Source organism: Lonchura striata, chromosome 1A (genome assembly GCF_050655825.1).
Source record: "Lonchura striata isolate lonStrDom1 chromosome 1A, ASM5065582v1, whole genome shotgun sequence".
Taxonomy (NCBI): domain Eukaryota; kingdom Metazoa; phylum Chordata; class Aves; order Passeriformes; family Estrildidae; genus Lonchura; species Lonchura striata.
This window is the reverse complement of record NC_140741.1, coordinates 74864576-74892268: the sequence shown is the minus strand read 5'-3', so window position 1 is coordinate 74892268 and position 27693 is coordinate 74864576. Positions and strand designations below refer to the sequence as shown.

The window sequence follows — 27693 nt, the reverse complement described above, 5'->3', positions numbered from 1 at the left end:
ACCCCATCCCTACCTGCTGATGTCCAGGTGAGCCTGAATCCCACCCCATCCCTACCTGCTGATGTCCAGGTGAGCCTGAATCCCACCCCTGTCCTCCTGCTGATGTCCAGGTGAGCCTGAATCCCACCCCATCCCTACCTGCTGATGTCCAGGTGAGCCTGAATCCCACCCCATCCCTACCTGCTGATGTCCAGGTGAGCCTGAATCCCACCCCATCCCTACCTGCTGATGTCCAGGTGAGCCTGAATCCCACCCCATCCCTACCTGCTGATGTCCAGGTGAGCCTGTATCCCGTTGCTCCCCGGACAGGGCTCCACCGGGCCTGGAGCGTGTCCGTGGTCTCGTTCTGCAGCAAGAGGCTCTCCACAGGCAGGAGCTTCACTGGAAGGAGGACAGGGAAGAAGATTTCAGAGCACCCACGTGGGAGTGGAGGACTTTGCTGGCTCTCCATCAATGTTCCTCCAGCTCAGCTGGGCGAAGGGAACACCTGAAAGGAGGTGGCCAGGTGGGCTCTGCTCCCATGGAATGAGGGACAGGGCAAGAGGGAATGGCCTCAAGCTGTGCCAGGGGAGGTTGAGGTTGGATGTTGGGAAAAAATTCCTGATGAAAAGTGTGGAAGAGTTGCCCAGGGCAGTGGTGGAGTCACATCCCTGGAGGGACTTCAAAGCCAAGTGGATGAGGCATTTGGGGACATGGCAGTGCTGGAGATGGTTGGATTCAGGGATCTTAGAGGGTTTTTCCAGCCTTAATGATTCCACGAGAGGGATTTCCAGCCTAGGGGCTGAAGGCATCTCATAAACCAGAGGCAGAGCAGCCCAACCTGTGACTGTCCAGGACCAAACATCTCCCAGCACCAACCTTGTGAAGTGTGGGCGCAAAACGGGAGGGAAAACGATCTCCCACATTCCCCCAAGCTTCGGGATGGTATTGAGGATGTCCATGTCCATGAGGGAAGAGTTAGGATGGAATTGGGAAGGTCCTGGTGCATGAGGGCCCCAACTCCGAGGTGGGGGACAAAAAGGACCAACCACGGGGTCACAACTCTTACGTGTCCTCCCCAGGGCAGCCACGGGCTGGCTCGGCCCCTCAGGATACACGGCGTAGATGCTGATGCTGTATTCCCTGTCCTCCTGCAGGTTCTCCAGCAGGTGGGAAGAGACATCGCCCCGCAGGATCTGCTCGAGGGTCACCCCCGGCTTGTTGGCTGCAAAATCAAGGAGAAAAGGGATGGTGGAACGTTTCCATGAGGCTAAACCCCACAGGGAGGTCTTCACACAGTGGAGGCGGCTCAGGAGCGTGGTTGGTGTCTCCCACACGGTGGAGGCGGCTCAGGAACGTGGTTGGTGTCTCCCACACCGTGGAGGCGTCTCAGGAACGTGGTTGGTGTCTCCCACACCGTGGAGGCGGCTCAGGAGCGTGGTTGGTGTCTCCCACACCGTGGAGGCGGCTCAGGAGCGTGGTTGGTGTCTCCCACACCGTGGAGGCGGCTCAGGAGCGTGGTTGGTGTCTCCCACACCGTGGAGGCGGCTCAGGAGCGTGGTTGGTGTCTCCCACACCGTGGAGGCGGCTCAGGAGAGTGGTTGGTGTCTCCCAATCCAATGTGGTGTTGCTTGGAATTCTGGCTGTGCTGTCCCAACCCTCAGATCCCACAGAGGGGAGTGGGAGGCATCCCCAAACTCATCCCAAATCCCCACCAGAGCAGACACTTGAGTGGGAAAAACATCTGGATATGCCAGGGCAAACAAGGAATTCACAGCATTATCCTCAGCTTGTTCTTTCCAAGGAAAAGTCCTTCCAAGGACTCTACTCTCCTCTACCCTGGAAGAACCACAATGTTTGGAAAAGTCTATCCTGGACTTTTTCCAGAGTCATGCCAGGAGTTAACAGCACCCCCCCCTTGGATCCCTGCTCCTTTTAAAGCAAACGCCAAGAAAAATTAAGAAAAAGCAATTTAAAGTGGATTAAAATTAATAAAATGAATTAAAAATCGATAAAACTCACCCCTGGGGATGTAGATCTTGTAGCCCTCCAGCTTGCCCAGGGGAGGTGTCCAAGCCACCTTCAGGCTGAAAAGTCCTTCTTCTATCACACGGAAATTGGTGACTGGAGGCACGGGAGCTTTGGGGACACAAAAATAGGGCGGAAATGGAGCGGAAATGCTGGAATACCGGAGAAGATCCTTGGAAAAACCTTTTGTCTTCAGGGACAGAGAGACACAAAGAGGAGAAGCACCAGCTCTCCCTCAGCTGATCCCTAAAAACCAACAATCCCCCTCCTACCAACCCTTTTCCCGCTCGAAAATAGGGACAAAACATCCCAGGGCGGAAAATTGGGGAGTTTTCTCTGGGAATGGTGTTGGGATCTGAAATATCCTCTCCAAGGCTGAGGGAATCTACCCTGGGCAGGAGCAACTCTGCAGTTCTTGCAGACTGAGCAGGAATCATCAAAGCCATGGATCAAAGCCATGGATCAAAGCCATGGATCAAAGCCTGCTTTGCTCCCACGGCCACGGTTCCAAGGGAGAGGAACCCATTTGGACCCAGCCGGCCGGGGCAGACGGATTTATGGCTCCCGCCTCCGGCTCCGTGTCGGGGATAATATTTCCACCCATCGAGACATTCCGTCTTCTTCCTGGCAGGTAGAGACGAGTCAAACCTCATCGAGGAGCTTCATTTGTTCACCCTGTCAGAGATCTTCCCTCCAGGAGACAAACGATCGCGGACGTCCGTCGCGGGGAGGAACAAAAGGCAGGGAAGAAAGGAATAATTCTTCACGAAAGCCCCTCAGGAGAAGCAGGGTTGGAGCTCCATCCAGGGAGCAGAGTGGCACTAGCGAACCCCTTGAACTCTGAGAACCCCTAAAAGCAGAGGTGATGGACGTCCAGTCCCACCTTCACACGTTCTCCTGACGCATCCTCCTATCCCTTCTTGGGAATGGAGATCCCTGCTTTGGGTGGGGACATCCCTGAAAGTCACCCCTTGAGGGTCAGCTGAAGAGATTTGCCTCTGGACATTGGTCTGGGTGAGTGACATCAATCTCTACTTCAAAAATTGGGTTATTTTGGCTAATTTTATTTCAATTGCTTTAATATAATTACTGTAGTATAATTATTTTGATAAAGTGCACGATTCTGTCCTATCCTGGTAGTTTTAGCTTCTCTACTGTGCAGTAAATAATTCTGATTAAGATCTTTTTATCTTCTCATTTATCATAAGAAATCATTAATTTTAATATAAATACACCTGGTTTGCCATCTTTAATTCTTGGACAAAAGTTCAACCACACCTCCATAATTCCTTAGATTTAATTTGTTGACACTTCAGGGTTGGGGTTGGATCCAGCCCCATCCAGGCTCCTCTTGGAGGAGTTTGGAAAGCCAAGGAGCTTCCTGCACCTCAGGACTTAACAGGAGCTTCTCAAATAAACTTTGAAGCTCCAAACCCATGCCTCCATCCATTCATCGATCCATTCATCCATCCATCCATCCATCCTTCCATCCAAGCCTCCATCCCTCGTCCATCCAAGCCTCCATCCATCCATCCCACCACTCCATCATCCATCAATCCTGCTATCCATCCCACCATCCCTCCCTCCCTCATCCATCCATCATTCCCTCCATCCCACCATCCATCCATCCATCCATCTGTCCCTTTGTCCCACCATCCATCCCACCATCCATCCATGCATCATTCATCCATCCATCCATCCATCATCCATCCATCCATCATCCATCCATCCATCCATCATCCATCCATCATCCGTCCATCATCCGTCCATCATCCATCCGTCCATCATCCGTCCATCATCCGTCCATCCATCATCCGTCCATCATCCATCCATCATCCATCATCCATCCATCCATCCATCTATCATCCATCCACCCATCATCCATCCATCATCCATCCATCCATCTATCATCCATCCATCCATCCATCCATCATCCATCCATCTATCATCCATCCATCCATCATCCATCCATCCATCATCCATCCATCCATCCATCATCCATCCATCATCCATCCATCATCCATCCATCATCCATCCATCCATCATCCATCCATCATCCATCCATCCATCCATCCCACCCCTCCTCTCCAGCTTTGGGGTGGGTGTTTCCCACAGGGGTGGCCCAGGGGACACTCACTTGTCTTCCCTTTGGTGGCTGCCGGCTCCCCGAGGGCTCCTCCATAGCTGGCCCTCACCGTGAGCACGTATTTGGTGCTGGGCTTCAGATCGGTCACCAGCACCGTGGTTGTGTCCCCATCCACCTCCACCTGTCACACACGGGGACAAGCGACACCATCACACCCATGGCACAACATCCAGTCACCGTCCACACCTGCTCAAGGTGACCTCCGTGAGCAGGAGCCTCTTGAAACCCTCACCCAGATGTGACCCTCAAAATGTGGAACAGCCCATGGAACAGCCCATGGAATAACCCAGGAAATAAAAACATGGAGAGCGCGTTACAGGTGAGGGTGATCTCAAAACCCTTGGAAGAAAATGAAGGAAAAACAACCAAGAAAGTTCCTTTTAAGCTCCGAGAAGGAAATTTTGATGTAACCCGAGGGCAAGAGTTGGAAACAGAACTTCAGGATCTCATAATAACAGGGACAGCACAGAAGCTGCCAAGGATGATCATTCCAGTTAAATACAATTTTAATAATTAATACAATTAATAATCTTCACCTTAATAATTTAAGCTCTCATAGCTTTGTTCTATTATTAGGAATCAAAGCTTTCAGGGCAAGTATCTTCTACCCTTCATTCTCCCTGCCAAACTTTGTGAGGTGTGGGACGAGCTGGAGCACATGCGGCAGCATTGCTCACACCGGGAGGTGGAAAATCCCAAAATCCACGGAGATCTTACCAAAATGAACAACTCGGGCAGCAGGAGGAGCAGGAGATGCTGCCAGGGAGGCTGGATGGGATTGAGTGGTGGCATCATAAAGGTAAGGAGAGAAAAGATTGGATATTGGGAAGATTGGGTGCCACCTCCTAACCAAGCGTGACCCCCCCATCATTGGGAGTTGAAACCCAACACTGGGAATTGTAACTGGTGGATCCCATGGTGGATCTACACCTTCAGATCAATCCTCAGGAATTCCTGCCAATCCCACTGTGGCTGGGATGGCTGAGGGACGTGGTGTGACCTCCTAACCAGGCTGTGCCCTCAGCATGGGATCAATCCCCAGCTTTGGGAACTGAAACTGGTGGATGCCATGGTGGATCCACATCCATGGTGGAGCCACACCTTCAGATCAATCCTCAGGAATTCCTGCCAATCCCACTGCGGCTGGGATGGCTGAGGGACGTGGTGTGACCTCCTAACCAGGCTGTGCCCTCAGCATGGGATCAATCCCCAGCTTTGGGAACTGAAACTGGTGGATCCCATGGTGGATCCACACCCATGGTGGATCTGCACCTTCACTTCAACCCTCAGGAATTCTTGCAAATCCCATGGTGATCGGGATAGCTGAGGGATGCAGTGCCACTTCCTAACCAGGCTGTGGCACAACATGGAATGACCCCACAACTTTGGGAAAGGAAACCCAGCACTGGAGACTCAAACTGGTGGATCCCATGGTGGATCCACATCCATGGTGGATCTACACCTTCACTTCAACCCTCAGGAATTTGTGCCAATCCCATTGCGACCAGGTTAGCTGAGGGATGCGGTGTCACTTCCTAACCAGGCTGTGGCACAACACTGGGAAAGGAAACCCAACACTGGGGATTGAAACTGGTGGATCCCATGGTGGATCCACATCCATGGTGGATCTACACCTTCACTTCAACCCTCAGGAATCTGTGCCAATCCCATTGCGACCAGGTTAGCTGAGGGATGCGGTGTCACTTCCTAACCAGGCTGTGGCACAACACTGGGAAAGGAAACCCAGCACTGGAGACTCAAACTGGTGGATCCCATGGTGGATCTCCATCTTCATGTCAACCCTCAGAAATTCCCAGCAATCCCACTGAGCCCAGGATGACTGAAGGACATGGTGTGACCTTCCTAACTGGGCTGTGTCTTCAAGATGGGATGACCCCACAACTTTGGGAACCGAAACCCAACCGCTGCCCCAGAAAATGGGAACATGACCCTACCTGCTGCTGGTGCGCTGTCTCCGGCTGGCCCGGTGGCAGCGAGGGGTGGACACGGACACTGTACCCTGTCACCCTGCCCGTGGCTGCCACCCACGAGAGCCTCAGGGAGTTGTGGCTGTGCTCGCTGACACGCAGCTCCCGAGGGCCCAGGATCTGCTCAGCTGCAAAAACACAAAGGAAAGAGTTTGGATTGGAGTCCACCACGTGTGGAAGTTCACGGATGGAGTCAACACATTCCACACGGAGAAAGCCATGGGTGTCGCTCAGGTTGGGAGCACAGGGACACTTGGGATCTGTTTCCAGAACAGGAGATGCTCCAGAAGGATTTTTTTTTTTTTTTGGCCGGTTTTTTGACAGCACAAAGCAAGAAACCAAAATTGGATCTGGCTACACTTCCCCAGTGAACACTTGGTTGATGCATGGGGTAGAAGCTTCTCCCTGCCCTTCTCCTTCCTGCCACTGGAGAAATCTGCCAGGAAGCTTGGACTCTCCATGTAAGGTCACAGGAAACCTGGATTTTCCATGGACTATCACAGGAAGCCCTGAAGTGCTTCAGAACCACAGAAGAAGCCAAAAAAAGAGAGACTCAAAGTTTCAGGTGAAGTTCTCCCCATTTCTACTCCAAGATTTAACTCAGCTTCTCATGAGCTTGTGAGACAAGAAGGGTCAGGAATTCACCTCTGGGTTCACTGCAGTGTCAGGATCTCTTTGGAAATCTCTTTGGATCTTCAGGGAATGAAGTTCTTCCCCAGACCCTGAGCTGTGCTTCCAGAATTCCCAGTGACCATCCACAGTGAAACACCCCAAGGAGCACAAATGCTGCTCCATCCCATCCCATTGCTGCTCCTTTTGCTTGATCCAGCATCAAAATCCCCAGGATCTGATATCCCTAAAGAAACCATGGAGAGGCAGCCACAAGAAAAACACGCAGGACCGCTGTCCCAAAGCAAGAGCTGCTCCATGAGCTGGTTGCTCCTCTAGGATCCCCCAACCCCTCCAGCTCCTTCAGAGGGACGTGGGAAGTTCATCCCCATGGAAGCACATCCAAAGACTGGCTTGAGAAGATGGAAAGCAGGATCAAGGGAGAACCTGGACACACCTTGCACCCTCTGCTTGACAGGACGTGGTGGCTCCGAGGCGGTGAAGCAGAGCCTCCGAGAAAGTTTGGGAGCCACGTTTGGGAGCAGCTGGAAATCTTCCACGTAAAGCACGTGCTCCGCAGCAGGATCTGAAGCAATCCTGCCCAGCTCGTTCTTGTCAGCATCCTTAATCCCTAGGGGAGGGAAAGAGCAGGAAAAGAGGACATCAGACACCATCCATGGGGCAGGGCAGGCTTTGGAAAGGGGGAGCAGCGCGCTGGGCTTGGAGTTGGACACCAGTTTTGGGTTGTGCTGCCAAGGAAAAGGAGGGAACAAGGAATGGAGTCTCCAGCTGGACGGGGGAAGCAGAGGAAGCCTCTTCCACCAGGGAGAAGAGGTCAGGATTTCTCCAGAGGTGTCACAGAGATTGTGTCAGTGCTGGTAATGGGATGAGAGGTGGAAAGGAAATGAAAGGATGGAAAAGGGAAAAGGGAAAAGGGAAAAGAAGGAAAAAGGGAAAAGAAGGGAAAAGGGAAAAGAAGGGAAAAGGGAAAAGAAGGGAAAAGGGAAAAGAAGGGAAAAGGGAAAAGAAGGGAAAAGGGAAAAGAAGGGAAAAGGGAAAAGAAGGGAAAAGGGAAAAGAAGGGAAAAGGGAAAAGGGAAAAGGGAAAAGGGAAAAGGGAAAAGGGAAAAAAAGGAAAAAGGAAAAAGGAAAAAGGAAAAAGGAAAAAGGAAAAAGGAAAAAGGAACAGGGCAGGATGTCCTTCCCATTGGATACTGAGGCATCCCTGTGCTGAGCAGACAACGGGATTTTGGGAGGCTGTTTGAAAATTCCAGGGCGTTCCTGTGGTTGAAACAAAAAAACGAGGAACAACCCACCCAACAAACCAATCCTTCCTCGGTTTTCACCTCCCATTGCTTCAAATCGGCCTGGTTGCTCTTTGTATTGAGACCCCACCACCATTCCTGTCATTCCCTAAAATATTTGAGGAAGGGAAGGATTTGACTGGTGGAATTTCACTTTTGGGGAGCAGTGGAACATTTCGTTGCCCATGGAATTATTCTGAGGGACATTTCTGAGTCAGTCTCTGAACCCCATTAAGAGAAAACTTCAGAAGCAAAAGCATTTTCGATTGTTTTTTTTTCTAAATGTCACATCAAAACATTTCATGGAACCATTTATTGAACCCCTTCTGAATTCCCAAGTGGCTTTGATAGATACAAAACTACAGATTCTCACGGAATAAATCGGTTTTTGGCTACAACAACAAAAATACCCAAAACCACAACAGTTTTCCTGGACTTGCAGTGGTTTCCAAAGGGAATGGGAGCAGTTTTTAGGAAGAGGGTGTGGTGAATCAGGAATATTCCCCAGGGAGAAGAACGAGGGTTGGTCACACAGAGGTTTTGGTGGCCACACGTACCCACAGCAAACACTGTCACCCCCCCATCCTGCAGGATCTGGGCTCCCTCTTCCACGGAATCGCTGGATTTCCCATCTGTGATCAGAACCACCACCTGCAAGAGTTGGGATAAGAGCCAGGGAAGAAATGGGCACAACACCAGGAGGTCGCGGTGACAGTTGCGGGGTTTCACATCGATTAACTCCCTCTCTTGGGATGAAATCCTCCAAAAACCCAACACCTGTGAGGAACCTCCCATGGAATCGTTCCCATGAGCTGGGAAGGAGCAGAGCTGCTCCTCTGAGGATCTTCTCTGCAGGGCCCTCCTGCCCTTGTGGCAGGAATTCCAGGAGGAAATTCCTGCCAGCACAGGGACAGGATTCATCACCACAAGTCCTCATGAGCAGCTCCTAAGGGAGGACTAGGTTTGGATTGGAAAATAGGAAAGAATTCCCTGTGGAGAGGGACAACTTGCAGTTCTTCCCTGTGGAGAGAGACAGGACAAAGGGAGAATGGCTTCCCACTGCCAGAGGGCAGGGATGGATGGGATTTTGGGAATGAGGAATTCCTGTCTGGAAGGGTGGGGAAGCCCTGGAATGGAATTCCAAGAGCAGCTGTGGCTGCTCCTGGATCCCTGGAAGTGTCCAAGGCCAGGCTGGACACTGGGCCTGGAGCAGCCTGTGGAAGGTGTCCATGCCCATGGGTGGGGTGGCACTGGATGATCCTCGAATTCCCTTCCGACCCAAACCGTTCCAGGATTCTGGGAGGACCCAGCTGCTCCCTGGACAACACCTCAGGAGCTCGCCCACCTTTGCTGCCTCCTCTCTCAGGGTGTCCTGGTGGGCCAAGGCCTGAGCTGCAAAAGCCAGGGCTGAGCCTGTTCGGAGGCTGCTGCCCTTGAAGGAGAGATCCTGAACTGCATCCAGCGTCTCTTTGATGGCCACGTAATCCGTGAGCTCGACACTCATCCTGGGAATGGGAGACGGGGGAATAAAGAGCAAGGGACGGCCTGGAAATGGCCACAACCAGCAGGAATGTTGACATTTATTTTCCAGTTGTCCAGAGAAGCCCTGGCTGCCCCTGGATCCCTGGAAGCGTCCTAGGCCAGGCCGGAAGGGGCTTGGAGCACCCTGGGATAGGGGAAGGTGTCCCTGCTCATGAAAGCTGGAATTAAATGGTCTTTGAGGTCCCTTCCCACCCAAAATTTAACTCATGCCAAGAAGTTCTCCTCACAGTGGTCGGGGGAGCGCAGGGAACGAGCCCCAGGCCGTGGTACCACAACCCAGGTTCCAAAACGTGGAATTTGAACGTTAAACCCATCCTTCCTGCCCTGAAAGCATTCCCCGCGGCCAAGCACCTCCGGGTGACTCTGCTGAGGGGTCAGCTCTTGCTCAGAGGTTCCCCAGAGCTGGATTCCAGGAATCCAGGAGTGGCCGGAGGAGGATGGCCAGACCCACCTTGGTGTCTCCCCATACAGAGCCAGGCCCAGCTGGACTCCTCCTCTTCCCATCTCCGCGTTCTCGAAGGATCTGGCCACGCTCCCGATGAAATCCTGGAGCAGCCGCGAGCTCTCCTTCCCTGCAGCCTCCGACTGCCCCACGAGGAACAGAACCTTGGCCACCTCTGCTGTCCTGCAGGCTGGGGGACAAGAGGGACAGGGAGGCTCAAGCCACACCGCGGAATGAGGGAAACCTCCAAGAGCCGCCTGAATTCCCGGGATACTGAAGGGAAAGAGATGGAGAGACCATGTTTAGGTGCTTCCCAGGGTGTTGTGTTCTCCTTAATTTCCTCCTAATTCCTCATTTGGATGTTCTGACCCAGAAGTTTTTCATCCAGAGATGCCCCATCCTGGGAAGTGTCCAAGGCCAGAATGACCTGGGATAATGGAAGGTCCCTGTCCATGGCAAGATTGGAGTAAATCACCTTTAAAAGGCCCCTTCCATCTCCAACCATTCCATGATTTTCAGCACAAACCCCAGATCCCAGCTCCATCAAAGCATCAGGTGTGTGGGACACTGGAAGCAAGGGAATTCCAGAGTGGAATCCCATCCCAAGGCTGGGGATTCCACATTCCCAGACCCCTGAGCCACCCAGTACTGAAATTTGGGAGTGTGGCAGCTCTGCCATCCCATCAACCATCCCGGGATTCATATCAGGGACACCGATGGAGATGTGGGACCACCCAAACCTGGGCACGAGCAAACCATGAGGAGCTGGAGTGGTTTTCCAAGCTGTCCCACGACAGCTCCGATGGCAGGGAAGGGACAGGAGCACAGGGAAATTTCCTTAACCAACAGCAAGGCATTCTTCCCAGTGTTCCCTCCGAGCTGAATTCCGTATTTTAGGCATTCCATAAATTCATTTCGTGGACAGGAACCTGATCACTTTGAGGGATGCTTAAACTCATGAAGATTCTGCAAGGGATATGGAAAATTGGTGTTTTCCTTGGAATTTCTCTCCCTTGGAGGCAGTTTGTCCAGACCCTGCTGGAGGAGGAGGTTGGATCTTCCTCACTGGGATTGGGCTCAACCTTGTTCCTTTTTGGGTGTTTTTTTTCCCATTTTGGGTCATTTTGGATTTTATCCACCTGCAGCTCTGGAGCCCCAACTTGCTCCAAGCAGGCTGGAAATTCCATCCTGGTTTCCAGGGAGAGGAGCTGGGTGTATTTCCCAGGATTCTGCTGCACATGGAAAACCCGTTCCAGCCTGACCTCTTCAACACCCTGGATTTTTATCCCATTCCTACCAGCAGGACCCCTAAAGGGCCTGGAAATATTTGGGTTTTGTGCTGTCCTTCCTTGCCGTGGCCCTGATCAATCCTCTTTGGCCACCAGCAGGAGAAGGGATCCTTTTCCAGCTGTGGATGGATGTTATCCAAGGATCTGGGGGTTTTCCTCCTTCTTTTTATTCCTGACACTGAATGATTCCCAACATGACCCTGTTCGCTGCAGGAAAATAGGGATTGGCTCTTTTTGGGTTTAATTTTGGAATATAAAGCACTTTTCCTTGAGGAAAAATAGGAGACAATTATTTCAATTTTCCTTCCCAGGGATCTCCCTGTCCGGGGTGTTTGGAAGCAGCCCAGCTGCTCATGGATCACCACCAGCTCCTTTCCCAGCTGCTGCTCCTATTTTGGATCCTTTTCCTCAGCTTTGGGGTTTCGATGTCCCTGTTCCTCCAGAAAGATGGAGAGAAGCAAATCCCAGTCCCCATCCCCATCCTCAGGACTGGTGGAAATCCTTCAGCAGCTTCTCAGGGTAACCACACCCTGAATTCCCTCAAGAAATTCCCAAGAAAATGCAGAACTGTCCACCTCCTGGAGCTAATCCAGGAAGTGCAGATTTTCCTGCTTTTTCGGCCCTGATTTGGAAAACATCCTCAAAATCAGTATCAGAGGGGTCTTTGCTGCCTCCTCCGCATCCCAAATTCCCAGAGAGCTTCCTCCATCCATCCTGATTTTTCAGAGTCTTCCTCACCCCACCTTCATTTGCATCCAGGGATAAGGAGGAGGAAAACAACAAATATGGGATTCCCAAGGGTGGGATGGTTCCCTTTCCCCTCTAAACGTGACAATCCCAGATCACTCCGGGGATTTCCTTTTTTTTTCCCAAAACCTCGGCATTCCTGCTTGGCGCTGTCATGGGAAATGTGGGATGCTGAAGATATTTGGATGGATACCTTCTGGAGAAAACCCCACCCCAGACAGCTCTATTAGTCACGAGGGGGATAGGATTGGCCTTGGAATTTTCCGTGCACCTCCAGAACGATCCCGTTCCATCCGTCACGGCTTTGCCACAGACATCTCCAAACGTTGATTAATTGCCCCGCTCCCAGCCCGGAATTAAACAGCATTAGAGTCGAGTTTCTTGGTTAATTGATGGACAGCAGCTTAATCAAGTTCATTTCCAAGCTGATGCTGAAGATTCCATTAACTCCTTGTTGAATTTAACGGATTGAGATGGAGCTGCGCCTCCAGACCTGGGGGTTGTTGGGAACAAGGAGAATCCTCCCTGGGACAATCCTGGGAGCTCTGGATTTGCTCTGGAGGACGTTCCCAAGGATCTCCCCGCCCAAGACCAAAAATACACCCTGGGTCATCCAAGAGGCTCTTCCCTGGAATTATTTTCCTTTTTGGATCCAGCCCCTCATCCCCAAAAGTTCTTTGTGGGCGTGCATGGAGCTGGGGAGGTGAATCCTTGTCCCTGAAAAACAGGAGATGGATTCAAGGCTTCCTTGAGGTTTTTCCTCTCCCATTCCCTGTGTGGTGGCCAGAACCAGGTCTTGGAATTCAGAGGAGGAAGCAGGATGGGATTTGTTTTTCCTTTCTCCCCACTTTCCTCTGGAGCAGGAGCTGGAACAGAGGCAGGACACTGAGCAGAGCCCTGATTTCTCCATAAATCCACGAGCAGGAATTCCTTTGGAATTCAGGAGTCCCTGAATTCCTTTGGAGGTGCTGCGTTATCCACATGATCCCAAACTGAGAGGATCCCGCTCGGGAATTAAAGGCACCAGAGCTCCACCCCGACAGCTCCAGGTGTGGATCCATGCCAGGAGCAGGAAAATCTGCTTGGAAAAGGGATTTTCCTCCCCGAAATGTCCCAGGTGCTGCACCCGTGGTGACCCAGGGGTCACTTGTCACTCACCTTCGGGAACAGCCCCAGCTCGGAACGGCGCCGTGGCCACCGCCAGGACGAGGAGCTGGACACACAACATTTCCCTCGGGATCAGCTCCTGGGAATTCCTGGAGAGTCCCTCACCTGCAGAGGGAAAGAGGTTGGAGCTGGGGCCACCTGAGGGTGACGCTCCCACCCACCCTCAGTGCCAGGAAAAGCTTTTCTCCGGCTAAAAAGGCTCCTCATGGCTTGGAAAATTGGGATTGAAATCCATAAATCCTTGAATTCCTTAATTTCTTTGCTAACGCTGAGAGTTCAGCTTTGCCCCTCCTTTCCCAACATCCATCAGAGACATTGAAGCCCAGATGGGAATATTGGGGGTGGGATAAAAGCAGGAGAGACTTCCCACTTCAATTAATTTGGGAGAAAAGATCAGGAATCACCTGCATCCAACCCTGATCAACCCTAAATCCAGGATGAACTTCCTTGAGGGTCCAGCCCACCATGCCAGAGGAGTCTGGAATTTTGGTTATTGCTGGTGGTTTCATGACTCCCAAAACTGCTGCAGAATTCCCCCTCTGGAAAACAGGGAATTCTCCCAGCGGAGCAGAAGTGGTGCTGCCAAAAGGGATTTTATCATTTTTCAACGGACAATCAAAAGTTTTTCTCCTGCTCTGGGCCTCACCTGTTCCCAGAGAAGCTTGGACAACTTCCAAGGTGGAAATTATGGATTCAGGGGGAAAAAAAAAAAATCTCAATGGTTTCATCCAGCTTTGTTCTTTTCCAGGGATTTCATTCCAAGTAACACCAGGGATTAATGAGAATAAAGATTCCTGTGACAATGAATGTTCCAGGAGTTTGGGATGGAGGATTTCTTGGAAACAACCAGAGGAAAAGCAGGAAAACACCTGGTGAATAATGGGAATGACATCCAGACCCTCCTCTCATTTATCCTGCTCCGCGGTGACTTCCCCACAAATCAGATTTTCACATTAAAACCACCTTTTTAAAGCTAAATTTAGAGGCTTTTCCAAACAGAAAATTCCAGCTGGGTGTTTCTTGGGAAGATCACCTCCAGGCAGAACTTTTCTCCCTCTCCAAGAAGCACAATTGGAGGGGGAAAAAAAATTTTGGTGCCCAGCCCTGAGCTCCAATTCCCGCAAAAAATCCCAAGAGAGGAGTGAAGCTTTGGGGTGGGCGACTCCAAAGGGGAATTTTGTTGGGAATCACCGCTCATCGGACAATTCATGGAACCAAGAACGGGACATTTGCAGTTTTGTCACCCTGCTGCCACGCGGGGCATTCCAGGGGGTGACGTTTTGTTCATCTGTTTTCCCTTAAAAAAGGTGGAATGGGATAATTCATTCTCAAAAAGGGAATATCAACAGGGAAGCAGGATTCATGGCTGAGGAGAGGTGGGGATTTGGGGGGAAACCGTTGGATTTGAAGGAGGTGGGGGTTAAAAAAGGGGGAAAACAAGGGGTTGGAAAGTGATGGATGAAGAGGTTGAGTGGCTGGCTGGCAGCCAGGGCCGCACCGCTCCGGCTCCTCCAGCTGGAGCTTTTCCAGGTTATTCACATTTCCAAGTGCTCCTGAGGGCAACAGGAGCTGGGACAAAGGGAACAAAGATCCCAAAGGTTCTGCATCCCCTGGGAGCCTCCTGGGCTGGGGGCAGGAGAAACTCTCCCAGCAGGAATCTGCTGCTTCCCTGCCTCCAGATTCGATTTTGCTGGAATAAGGACGTGGAAGGAGGCAGCAAGGAGAGTTTGGGAATGGAATTTCCACATTCCCATCTCCTGACCCAACGCCCCATGGCCAGGTAGGAATTGGATGGGCTTTAAAGTCCCTTCCAACACAAATCCCTCCGTGATTCCCTGATTTATGGGCAGGGAATGGGAGACGCTGATCCAGAGGCACCCCCTGCCCAGTCAGGAAGAGATCCCCCAGTCCCTGAGCTGGAGCCAAGGATCTGAACCCAAATCTCTGACTTTTCCCGTTAATTTAATGATGAATTCCACAGGAAGGTGAGGCCTGTGGTGAGGACATCCCACAGCCTTGGCACCATCTGTAGCTGCTTCATCCCGAATCCCAAAGAGTCACATTCTGTCCGTCCATCCATCCATCATCCATCCATCATCCATCCATCCATCATCCATCCATCATCCATCAATCATCCAGCCATCCATCCATCCATCATCCATCCATCATCCATCCATCCACCATCCATCCATCATCCATCCATCATCCATCCATCATCCATCCATCACCCATCCATCCATCCATCCAGCCATCCATCCATCATCCATCCATCATCCATCCATCCATCATCCATCCATCCACCATCCATCCATCATCCATCCATCCATCATCCATCCATCCATCATCCATCAATCATCCAGCCATCCATCATCCATCCATCCATCATCCATCAATCATCCAGCCATCCATCATCCATCCATCCATCCATCATCCATCCATCCATCATCCATCCATCCATCCATCATCCATCCATCCACCCATCCATCCATCCATCATCCATCCATCATCCATCCATCCATCATCCATCCATCCATCCATCATCCATCCATCCACCCATCCATCCATCCATCATCCATCCATCATCCATCCATCCATCATCCATTCATCCATCCATCATCCATCCATCCATCATCCATCCATCATCCATCCATCCCTCCATCCATCCATCTCCTACTCCACTGGGATTTCCCATTCCCAGACAAGCCATGATTGGGAAAACTGAGTGACCCCAAAAAGGACCAAATGACACCCAAAAAAGAGTGAATGACACCCAAAACTCCAGTGATCCCAAAAAGGACCAAGTGACACCCAAAAATCCAGTGATCCCAAAATTCCGGTGACACCCAGAATGAATGAAATGACACCCAAAATATCCAGAGATCCTAAAAGTCCAGCAATCCCCAAAATGACCAAATGACACCCAAAAAGGACCAAGTGACACTCAAAACCCCAGTGATCCCAAAATTCTGGTGGCACCCAGAAAGGACCAAAAGACACCCAAAAATCCAGTGATCCCAAAAATGACCAAGTGACACCCAAAAATCCAGTGATGCCAAAATTCCAGTGACACCCAGAAAGAATGAAATGACACCCAAAATATCCAGAGATCCTACAAGTCCAGCGATCCCCAAAATGACCAAATGAGACCCAAAAAGGAGCAAATGACACCCAAACCTCCAGTGGTCCCAAAAAAGATCCTAAAAGTCCAGTGATCTCAAAAATCCTGTGACCCCAAAAAGGCCTAAATGACACCCAAAACTCCCGTGATCCCAAGATTCCAGTGGCACCCAAAAAGGTCTGAATGACACCCAAAAGTCCAGTGATCCCAAAACTCCAGTGACACCCAAAAAGGACCAAATGACACCCAAAACTCCAGTGATCCCAAAACTCCAGTGATCCCAAAAAGGACCAAATGACACCCAAAACTCCAGTGATCCCAAAACTCCAGTGCCACCCAAAAAGGTCTGAATGATTCACAAAAATCCAGTGATCCCAAAAAGGACCAAGTGACACCCAAAAACCCGTCGATCCCAAAATTCTGGTGACATCCAGAAAGAATGAAATGACACCCAAAATATCCAGTGATCCTAAAATTTCAGCAATCCCCAAAATGACCAAATGAGACCCAAAAAGGAGCAAATGACACCCAAAACTCCAGTGATCCCAAAATTTTGGTGACACCCAGAAAGGACCAAATGACACCCAAAAACCCAGTGACCCCAAAAATGACCAAGTGACACCCAAAAAACCCAGTGATCCCAAAATTCTGGTGACACCCAGAAAGAATGAAATGACACCCAAAATATCCAGAGATCCTAAAATTCCAGCGATCCCCAAAATGACCAAATGAGACCCAAAAAGGAGCAAATGACACCCAAAACTCCAGTGACCCCAAAAAGGACCAAGTGACACCCAAACCTCCAGTGATCCCAAAAAGGATCCTAAAAGTCCAGTGATCTCAAAAGTCCCGTGACCCCAAAACGGCCTGAATGACACCCAAAAAACCAGTGATCCCAAAACTCCAGTGACACCCAAAAAGGACCAAATGACACCCAAAACTCCAGTGATCCCAAAATTTTGGTGACACCCAAAAAGGTCTGAATGACACCCAAAAATCCAGTGATCCCAAAAAGGACCAAGTGACACCCAAAACCCCAGCGATCCCAAAATTCTGGTGATATCCAGAACCCTAGGGATCCTAAAAGTCCAATGATCCCAAAATCCAGTGACACGCAAAAATGACAAAATGACACCCAAACACCATTGATCCCAAAATGGACCAAGTGACACCCAAAAAACCCAGTGATCCCAAAATTCTGGTGACAACCAGAAAGGACCAAATGACACCCAAAAATCCAGTGACCCCAAAAATGACCAAGTGACACCCAAAAAACCCAGTGATCCCAAAATTCTGGTGACACCCAGAAAGAATGAAATGACACCCAAAATATCCAGAGATCCTAAAATTCCAGCGATCCCCAAAATGATCAAATGACACCCAAAAAGGAGCAAATGACACCCAAACCTCCAGTGATCCCAAAAATTCAACGACACCCAAAAAAAGACCAAGTGACACCGAAAAATCCAGTGATCCCAAAATTCCAGTGACACTCAACAAGGACCAAGAGCCACCTGAAAGAGTCAGGACGTGTCCCCATATCCCTGTGCCAACCCTCCAAACACAACCTCCAGCCCTTCCCAAGGATTCCCAAGAATCCTTGGAGCTGCAGGAAAATTGGGAAGCTCCAACATTCCCTGTCCCTTTCGTCTTCTTCTTCCCAGGTGCAGTGAGCACAGGAAGCAATTCCTGCAAATTCCACCCGAACCACAAAGAGCCTCAAAGACTTTTGAGATGTTCCAGGAATCATTTCCTGGAGGTTGATTTCCTCCTCTCCCTGGATGAAAATTCCCGGTTGCAGCAGAATTCCCGTTATTTTGGGCCCACGATGGAGAGCAGCCAAAAAAAAAAAAAAAAATTAAAAAATTAAAAAATTGTGAATCAAAACGGAATTTGTGGAACATCATTCCACGGGGGAAGGTGGGAACTGTGAGTGGATCTCAGCCACCACCACCACTGGTGCTCCTGGGGCAGGAAAAGCTGGATTGGGAAAGGGGCAAATCCGCAGCTGGATGTGGATTCCAGCCATGCAATCCCTGCATCCATTGCCACGATCAAAGCTGCAGCAGGAAAGGAGAATTCCGCCCTGGAATTTGTGAGTTCCCCAGCCAGGAATGGTCCCAGACCAACCCCTCCTGCTGCTTCTCCCCCATCCCACCGGGACATCCATTTTTTTGTTGGAATTATAACCATTCCCAGGGGATTTGCTCCGTTGTTGTCCCGGCTTTGATCCGGGGCTTGCTTTCAGCCTCCTCACAATCAGAGGGAAAAATCCATCTCCTTTTCCCACTGGTGGGAAGATTTCTGGGATCAGATTCTGCCCACTCCACGCTCACACCCCATGGATGCATCAAAGGAGAAACAGGAATTGGTTCTTCCCGAAAACACCTCAAAAAAAAACCCCAAAAAACCAAAAAAACCCTGGGAACTCTGGCAATGCCAACAGAGCTCAAGGAGAATTTGGGCAACACCCTCAGGAACACGGTGGGATTTTGGGATTGTCCTGGGCAGGAGTGACACTTTGGTGACCCTGCCCAACCCTGGATATTCCAGGACCCTCTGGAATCTCCTTCCCAAGCTCTCCCTGAGCCACGTCCCACCAGGGGAGGTGACAAGTCATCCCAAAATTCCAATTTCCGACAGGTTTGAGGCACCCCAAGGGGTTCAAGCTGTGCAGCACAGGGGGAAGCCGGGGCTGCTCATCCTCCTCATCCTCTTCATCCTCCTCATCCTCCCCACTGGGAGCTGCTGCCTCCTCATCCTCCTCATCTTCTTCATCCTCCCCATCAGAAGCTGCTCCCTCCTCATCCTCCTCATCCTCCCCACTGGGAGCTGCTGCTCCTCAACCTCTTCTTCCTCCCCAATCTCCCCATGAGGTGCTTCCTCATCCTCCTCCTCCACAGCTGCTTCGTCCTCATCCTCCTCTTCCTCCCCATCAGGAGCTGCTGCCTCCTCACCCTCCTCTTCCTCATCTGGAACTGCTGCCTCCTCATCTTCTTCATCCTCCCCATCAGGAGCTGCTGCCTCCTCATCTTCCTCATCCTTCTCATCAGGAGCTGCTGCCTCCTCACCCTCCTCTTCCTCATCTGGAACTGCTGCCTCCTCATCCTCCTCTTCCTCCCCATCAGGGAGCTGCTGCCTCCTCACCCTCCTCTTCCTCATCTGGAACTGCTGCCTCCTCATCTTGTTCATCTTCTTCATCCTACCCACCTGGAGCTGCTGCCTCCTCATCCTCTCCATCTTCCTCCCCATCAGAAGCTGCTCCCTCCTCATCCTCCTCATCTTCTTCATCCTCCCCACTGGGAGCTGCTCCCTCCTCATCCTCCTCCTCTTCTTCATCCTCCCCACTGGGAGCTGCTCCCTCCTCATCCTCCTCTGCCTCTTCAGTTTCTTCATCCGGAGCTGCCGCTCCTCATCCTCCTCTTCCTCCCGCTTGGGAGCTGCTGCTTCCTCCTCCTCCTCCTCCTCCTCCCCGGCCCCTCTCCCTCCTTCCCCTCCGCGGTTCTTCACCTGCAACCCGAGACTGAAGAATGGACGGTGGGGTGGGTGGAAAACAAAAACAAAAAATCCCCGCGGGAGCCAAACCCTGGACGGACAAACAGACACGGACGGACGGACGGACCCTGCTGCTCACCCGGCGCCGGCTTCTCCTGGCCCCGGAGCGTTCCCGGGGTCTCCACCGGGAGAGAAACTTCCACAGGCTGCGGAAAAGAAGGAATGATGAGGTGGGAGGAGCGGCGGTCCCCCCTTCAGCTCCCGTTCCTCCCCCGGCCGGGGGATGCTCCGGGCAGGAATGTGGGAATGGAGAGGGGGAGAAACGGAGGGAACGGGGAAACATTAAAAAATGTTTACCTTGTGGGCAGAAAGTGATAATAAAATGATGATAAAATAAGTGGGATGTTTGTAAGGGAAGGGGCAGGGAAAGGGGGAAAAGTTTGATCCCAGGGAGAGAAAAACTCCAGGTATCAGCACCTCGAGAGGTGGAAAACACCGGATTTGGGTGGAAAAGTCTGGGGTGGAAAAGTTTGGGGTGGAAAATGCTCCAGGCGGGTCCCCCCTTCAGCTCCCGTTCCTGCCCGGGCCGGGGGATGCTCCGGGCAGGAATGTGGGAATGGAGAGCGGGGAGAAACGGAGAGGAGGAAACATTAAAAAATGTTTACCTTGTGGGCAGAAAATGAGAATAAAATAAGTGGGATGTTTGTAAGGGAAGGGGCAGGGAAAGGGGGAAAAGTTTGATCCCAGGGAGAGAAAAACTCCAGATATCAGCACCTGGAGAGGTGGAAAACACCGGATTTGGGTGGAAAAGTTTGGGGTGGAAAAGTTTGGGGTGGAAAAGTTTGGGGTGGAAAAGTTTGGGGTGGAAAATGCTCCAGGCGGGTCCCCCCTTCCCCTCCCGTTCCTCCCCGGGCCGGGGGATGCTCCGGGCAGGAATGTGGGAATGGAGAGGGGGAGAAACAGAGGGAAGAGGGAAACATTAGAAGATTTTTAATTATGGGCATACAATGATAATAAAATAACTGGGGTGTTTGCAAAGGAAGGGGTCGGGGCAGGGAAATGGAGAAAAGTTTGTTCCCAGGGAGAGAAAAACTCCAGCAGGTATCAGCACCTGGAGAGGTGGAAAACACCGGATTTGGGGTGGAAAACTGATTTATGGTTCAGATGTGGGAGGGTGACGTTGCTGGGGGCTGGAGGGGCACAAATGAAATCCTGATTTGTCTCCTCTCCCCGCAGCAGAGATTCCTGTGGAATTGTCTCCTGGATGGAGAATTGGAGAAACTGAGGCAGGGGAGGGAGTGCAGGTTCAAACGTTGGGGAAATGACCCCAAAAAGGACCCAACAGCACCCCTGGCTCCTTGGGGTGGGGACAGCGAGGTGACCCCAAAGCTCTGGGTGAGATGGGCAGGGAATGTGTGGGACACATTCCATGGGGATTCCTGGACAGGGAGACCGGCTCCAAACAGCATCCAAGCAGGATCCCAGGAATAAATCTGAGTTATCCCCTCAAATCCAAACAGGATCCCAGGAATAAATCTGAGTTATCCCCTCAAATCCAAACAGGATCCCAGGAATAAATCTGAGTTATCCCCTCAAATCCAAACAGGATCCCAGGAATAAATCTGAGTTATCCCCTCAAATCCAAACAGGATCATGGGAATAAATATGAGTTATTCCCTCAGCTCCAAACAGGATCCCAGGAATAAATCTGAGTTCTCACTCCTGGTTCCAATCAGGATCCCAGGAATAAATCTGAGTTATTCCCTCAGATCCAAAGAGGATCCCAGGAATAAATCTGAGTTCTCCCGTCAGCTCCAATCAGGATCCCAGGAATAAATCTGAGTTATTCCCTCAAATCCAAACAGGATCCCAGGAATAAATCTGAGTTATCCCCTCAAATCCAAACAGGATCATGGGAATAAATCTGAGTTATCCCCTCAGCTCCAAACAGGATCCCAGGAATAAATCTGAGTTATCCCCTCAGCTCCAAACAGGATCCCAGGAATAAATCTGAGTTCTCCCGTCAGATCCAAACAGGATCCCAGGAATAAATCTGAGTTATCCCCTCAGCTCCAAACAGGATCCCAGGAATAAATCTGAGTTCTCCCGTCAGATCCAAACAGGATCCCAGGAATAAATCTGAGTTCTCCCGTCAGATCCAAACAGGATCCCAGGAATAAATCTGAGTTCTCACCCCTGGTTCCAGTCAGGATCCCAGGAATAAATCTGAGTTATTCCCTCAGATCCAAAGAGGATCATGGGAATAAATCTGAGTTATCCCCTCAAATCCAAACAGGATCCCAGGAATAAATCTGAGTTATCCCCTCAGCTCCAAACAGGATCCCAGGAATAAATCTGAGTTCTCCCGTCAGATCCAAACAGGATCCCAGGAATAAATCTGAGTTCTCACCCCTGGTTCCAATCAGGATCCCAGGAATAAATCTGAGTTCTCCCCTCAGCTCCAAACAGGATCCCAGGAATAAATCTGAGTTATTCCCTCAGATCCAAAGAGGATCCCGGGAATAAATCTGAGTTATCCCCTCAAATCCAATCAGGATCCCAGGAATAAATCTGAGTTCTCCCCTCAGCTCCAAACAGGATTCCAGGAATAAATCTGAGTTCTCCCCTCAGCTCCAAACAGGATCCCAGGAATAAATCTGAGTTGTCACTCCTGGTTCCAATCAGGATCCCAGGAATAAATCTGAGTTCCCACTCCTGGTTCCAAACAGGATCCCAGGAATAAATCTGAGTTCCCACTCCTGGTTCCAAACAGGATCCCAGGAATAAATCTGAGTTCTCCCCTCAGCTCCAGCCACCTCCTGCAGCCAAACCTGGACCCCAAGGCAGCTTCCAGCCTCTGGGAAAACCCCAATCCAGCCACCCCTGGAGCTCCCACCACACAAACGGGAGAGATTTCAGGGAAAAAAATAAAATTAGGAAGAATTAGAGATCCCACATCCCAAAAACCCAGCAGTTTTCCTGCTTGGAGTGAGGGATCCGCACCGAGGATTTCCGTGCCCGGGGTGCTGGGAATTCCAGAGCTGCTGAAGAGCAGATGTCACCCTGGTGGGTCCCATCCTTGCCTAGAGATCCTCTGGCCAGGAGCTAAACGGGCCAAAAAGGTCAAGGACGGAGGAAAAGGGAAAACCAGGAGCCTCCAGGGTGAACACATTGGCTGGAGATGGAAAAAAATTCCAGGGAATCCCAGCCACACCTGGCTCCAGGTGAGGCCAAAGGAGCAGCACAGCCCCAGGAATAAATTCCTCTGTTGGAAGAGATTTAAATCACCCGTCAGCTTCCAGGTGTTCAGATATCCACGGGTTTAGAAGTTGGGAGAGGAGGAATTTTGTTCTTCCCGGCCTGAGCCTGCAGGGAAATCACTGGAGCTGATGTTCTCCCACTCCAGCAGAAAACCCCAGGAATTAACTGCTTCCTCTCCGTAAATATTCACCTTTTTTCCTCCCCTCCAGATCATTTTTGCCTCCAAGCTCTCCAGGATGACTCCGGTTTTAGGGATTGATGCTAATCCCAGCACTCCATAAACTCAGGCTTAACAACTGAGCCTAATTAAACCTCCTTAAGCCCTGAATGCCTCATTAGGGAGCTGAATGGGCTTAATTGCAATTGGATCTGCATTCAGCAACTGAATCCACTCCCACACCCCGAGTGGGGCAATCAGGAGGTCTGTGTGCAGCTCCAACACAATTCCCGGCAGGATTGGGGCTCCAGCTGCCCAAAATGCTGCAGGACGAGGAGTTAAACCAGGAGTTCTGGTTTTAACCCAAATCCAGCGGGGTTTAACCCTGCAGGGGTGGGGAGAGGTGGAGACGTGGCACCTGGGGACACCCCACAGCAGCAGGATGTGGAGCTGCTGAAGAGATTCCAGAGGAATCCATGGAGCTGCTGCAGGGCTGGAGACCCTGGGAGAGCTGGGAATGTTCTCCTGGAGAAGGGAAGGATCCAGGGAGAGCTTCCAGCACATTCCAGGCCCTGAAGGGGCTCCAGGAGAGCTGAAATTTGGGAAAAGCCTGGAGGGACAGGAGCCAGGGAATGGCTCCCACTGCCAGAGGGCAGCCAGGGATGGGATTTGGGAATGAGGAATTCCTGGCTGGGCTGGGATTGCCAGAGCAGCTGGGGCTGCCCCTGGGTCCCTGCAATGTCCCAGGAAAGGCTGGAGCAGCCTGGGATGGTGGGATTGGAATGGGATGGGATTTGAGGTCCCTTCCCACCCAAACCATTCCGGGATTCTGGGATCAAGGAGGCTCAGACTCCATCCCGAGGGATTTTTATGGGGATGGAAAAGGGAAGGGAGACCCTTCCTGGAGTGCCGAGATTCCCAGTGAAACCCCCGGATCCCAAAATTCCTTACTGGAGCAGAGTCGGGGTGGGGATGGATCCAATCCCAAGCTGGGAGAGCTGGGAATGGAGGGAATTCCCTGGGAAAGGGAGCTTGGGGTGGGATTTTGGGAAGGAATTCCTGGCCGGGCTGGGATTGCCAGAGCAGCTGGGGCTGCCCCTGGATCCTTGCAATGTCCAAGGAAAGGCTGGAGCAGCCTGGGACAGTGGGAGGTGTCCCTGCCCATAAATCTTTGGATGGATGACTTTCCCTCAAGGATCTGGGCTTGGGCCATGTGGAATTTTTATGCTGGGCTCTTGACAGGTGTGATGGGAACACCTGGAGCTGAACAATTCCGTGCTTTTATTCCCAAACCCTGGAGCCAAACAGGCTCCATCAAAGGCCCGGGGCAGGGGTGAGGAACAAAGCGAGTTCTTTAATTGTCAAAGAAAAGCAGGAGGGGGAACATCCAACTCGGGCCAAAAGCAAACCACAAAAACCAACTGTGCTGAAGCAAATCTGGGAGGTTCCCAAGCCAGGCTCCTCGGCTCCTGGAGCAGTCAGGAATATTTGGGAGCAGTGGACGGGAGCAAGGCAAGGCAAAGAGGAGCATTCGGCACTTCCCGGAGTGCCAACCCCTCTGGAGAGGGAAGGGTTTCCATCTGCTGGAGATCAGGCTCCGCACGGAGCAGAAAGTCCTGGCAGCCACACCTCATCCGTCAGATGAAAGCTGGGAAAGGTCCAGCAGCGTTTTCTGATCCCAAAGCACCTCTGGAAAAACACCAGGAAGGTGTTTCTGTCCCATTGTTCTTCCTGAGGCCCTGAAAGCAGCAGGGAAGATCCAAAAAAGGACATTTTGGGAGGAGAGACGGGACCAAGAGCAGCTGGAGTGAAGATGCTCCACGAGGTCTCACTCAGCCCTGTGGGGCTTTGGGATGTTTCTTATCAGTCCCACTTTGAGATAAAGCTCTCGTTGGATAAATTCAGCCCCAAATGGCCGGAGTGGCTTTTGCTCCCGTCCAAAATTGTGCTCCTGGTTGTTTTCCTTGCTGGACTCTCCCACTTTGCTCCATGGAAAACCCAACAAAGGTGGTTTAGAGTCCCAGAATGGGTTGGAAGGGACTCAAAGCCATGGCGGGGACACCGCCCACTGTCCCAGGCTGCTCCAGCCTTTCCTGGGACATTCCAGGGATCCAGGGGCAGCCCCAGCTGCTCTGGCAATCCCAGCCCAGCCAGGAATTCCTCATTCCCAAATCCCATCCCTGGCTGCCCTCTGGCAGTGGGAGCCATTCCCTGGGTCCTGTCCCTCCAGGCTTTTCCCAAATTTCAGCTCTCCTGGAGCCCCTTCAGGGCCTGGAATGTGCTGGAAGCTCTCCCTGGATCCTTCTCCTCTCCAGGGGAACATTCCCACCTCTCCCAGCCTGACACTGGATCCATCTCCTCTCCAAGAAATTCATGGACCCAGGGGCTTCGCTTGGAATCTCAGGAAACCATGAAGGGTCTCCCTTCCCTTTCCCTCTCTTTTCTATCCCCATTTTCCATAAAAATCCCCCAGGATGGATTCTGAGTGTCCCAAATCCCAGAATCCTGGACCAGTTTGGGTGGGAAGGGACCTCAAAGCTCATTCCAGGGCCACCTGCCATGATCTCAGGGTGCTCCAGTCCTTCCTGGGACATCCCAGGGATCCAGGGGCAGCCCCAGCTGCTCTGGCAATCCCAGCCCAGCCAGGAATTCCTCATTCCCAAGATCCCATCCCTGGCTGCCCTCTGGCAGTGGGAGCCATTCCCTGGGTCCTGTCCCTCCAGGCTTTTCCCAAATTTCAGTTCTCCTGGAGCCCCTTCAGGGCCTGGAATGTGCTGGAAGCTCTCCCTGGATCCTTCTCCTCTCCAGGGGAACATTCCCAGCTCTCCCAGCCTGGCTCCAGCCCTGCAGCAGCTCCATGGATTCCTCTGGAATCTCTCCACAGCTCCAGGTGCTGCTGCTGTTGGATCCACACCTGGATGCACATTCCAGCCTTTTCCTTTTTCCTTTTGCTTCCATCCCTGCCTGGTTCTCCCATCCAAGATCACTTCCACGTTCATCCCCAGCTCTCCACGCTTGGAAGTTGCTCCCTCCTGCATAAAACAAACCAGGTTTTCCCAGAATTTCCTCATCTTGGAGCACAGAATCCTGGAAAATGCCTCTTGAGTGGCCTCGGCGATTTAATCTTCTCCCATTTACAGGAAATTTTAAATTCCCAGTGCAGGAATTGTATCTTTATTTGGATTCTGCAGAGCTGAGGGTGCAGGTGGAGGATAAAATAAATATTCATCTCATTTCCCAGCTGTAAAAAGGAATTATTCATTTTCCATGGGCAATGTTGGAACATCATCTCCTTATTTGCAATTGTTTCCTGAGCCCCGAGCTTCCAAAATTTCCACCCGTGAGATGCCACCCGTGGGCCAGGGAATGCAGACCTTGCATGGAAATAGGAAAAGGAATTTTAAAAGCACCAGGGAAAAGCTGAATTTCCTCCACTCAACAAATCATCCAATTCTTGCCTTTCCTCCCTCAGCTTTTCTGCCATTCCCTCTCGTGCTCCCTTCCCAGGATCAAATTCCTAACCCACAATTCAAATTCCTTCCCCAAACATCTGGATTGTGCTGCCTCCTGACGTGTGGAACATCTGGCTGCGGTTGAAGGCAATTCTGCCTGGACTGTATTTTTAATATTTACATTCCTTTTCCCAGATTTTTTTTCAGGGAATTCTGGTTTTATTGGCAGGGAAGAGCGTCTGGAGCCACACCTTAAGTTGGTCAGGGTCACGCTGGAGTTTTACAGAGGATTTAAAGCTTTTTGAAGAACCTGATTCTGATGTTTTGAGGTTTTTAATCCTATTGTAGAACCTCAAATTCGGAGGAAGATTTGAGTCTTTTTGGAGAACTTCAGATTCCCAGGAATCAAATTCTGATTTGAGATTTTGGGTCTTTTTGAAGAACCTCAGGTTCTGATTTGAGGACTTGAATCTTTTCAGAGAACCTCAAATTCTGATGGTTTTGAACATTTGAATCTTTTTGGAGAACCTCAGATTCTGATTTAATATTTGAGGTTTTGGGAGAACCCGAGAATCTGATATTTTGAGAATTTGAGTCTTTTTGGAGAACCTCAAATTCTAATGGTTTGAGGATTTTAATCTGTTTGGAGAACTTTAAATTCTGATTGGAGGATTTCAATTTTTTTTGGGAGAACCCCAGATTCTGATATTTTGAGGATTTAAAATTCTTCTGGAGAACCTCAAACTCTGATTTGAGATTTTGAGTTTTCTGGAGAACCTCAAACTCTGGTTTGAGATTTTGAGTTTTCTGGGAGAACCTCAAACTCTGATTTGAGATTTTGAATTTTCTGGAGAAACTCAAACTCTGGTTTGAGATTATGAGTTTTCTGGAGAAACTCAAACTCTGGTTTGAGATTTTTTCTGGGAGAACCTCAAATTCTGATTTGAGATTTTGAGTTTTCTGGGAGAAC

At 50.9% G+C, this 27693-nt stretch overlaps 1 protein-coding gene across 1 annotated transcript in view; it reads right to left on the bottom strand.

Moving 5' to 3' along the window:
- The window catches only part of LOC146763540 (collagen alpha-1(XII) chain-like), a 34417-nt gene extending 13014 nt beyond the window's left edge, over positions 1–21403 (bottom strand). The window contains exons 1-11 of the mRNA XM_085568269.1: positions 19993–21403; positions 13232–13345; positions 10047–10227; positions 9399–9558; positions 8611–8704; positions 7208–7381; positions 6109–6269; positions 4145–4274; positions 2002–2118; positions 1049–1204; positions 265–381 (exon numbers count right to left, since the gene is read on the bottom strand). Of these exons, the coding sequence (XP_085424395.1) occupies positions 265–381; positions 1049–1204; positions 2002–2118; positions 4145–4274; positions 6109–6269; positions 7208–7381; positions 8611–8704; positions 9399–9558; positions 10047–10227; positions 13232–13301 (1360 nt within the window). The 5' untranslated portion in view covers positions 13302–13345; positions 19993–21403. The remainder of the gene's footprint in view (positions 1–264; positions 382–1048; positions 1205–2001; positions 2119–4144; positions 4275–6108; positions 6270–7207; positions 7382–8610; positions 8705–9398; positions 9559–10046; positions 10228–13231; positions 13346–19992) is intronic.
- Positions 21404–27693: the final 6290 nt, after the last annotated feature.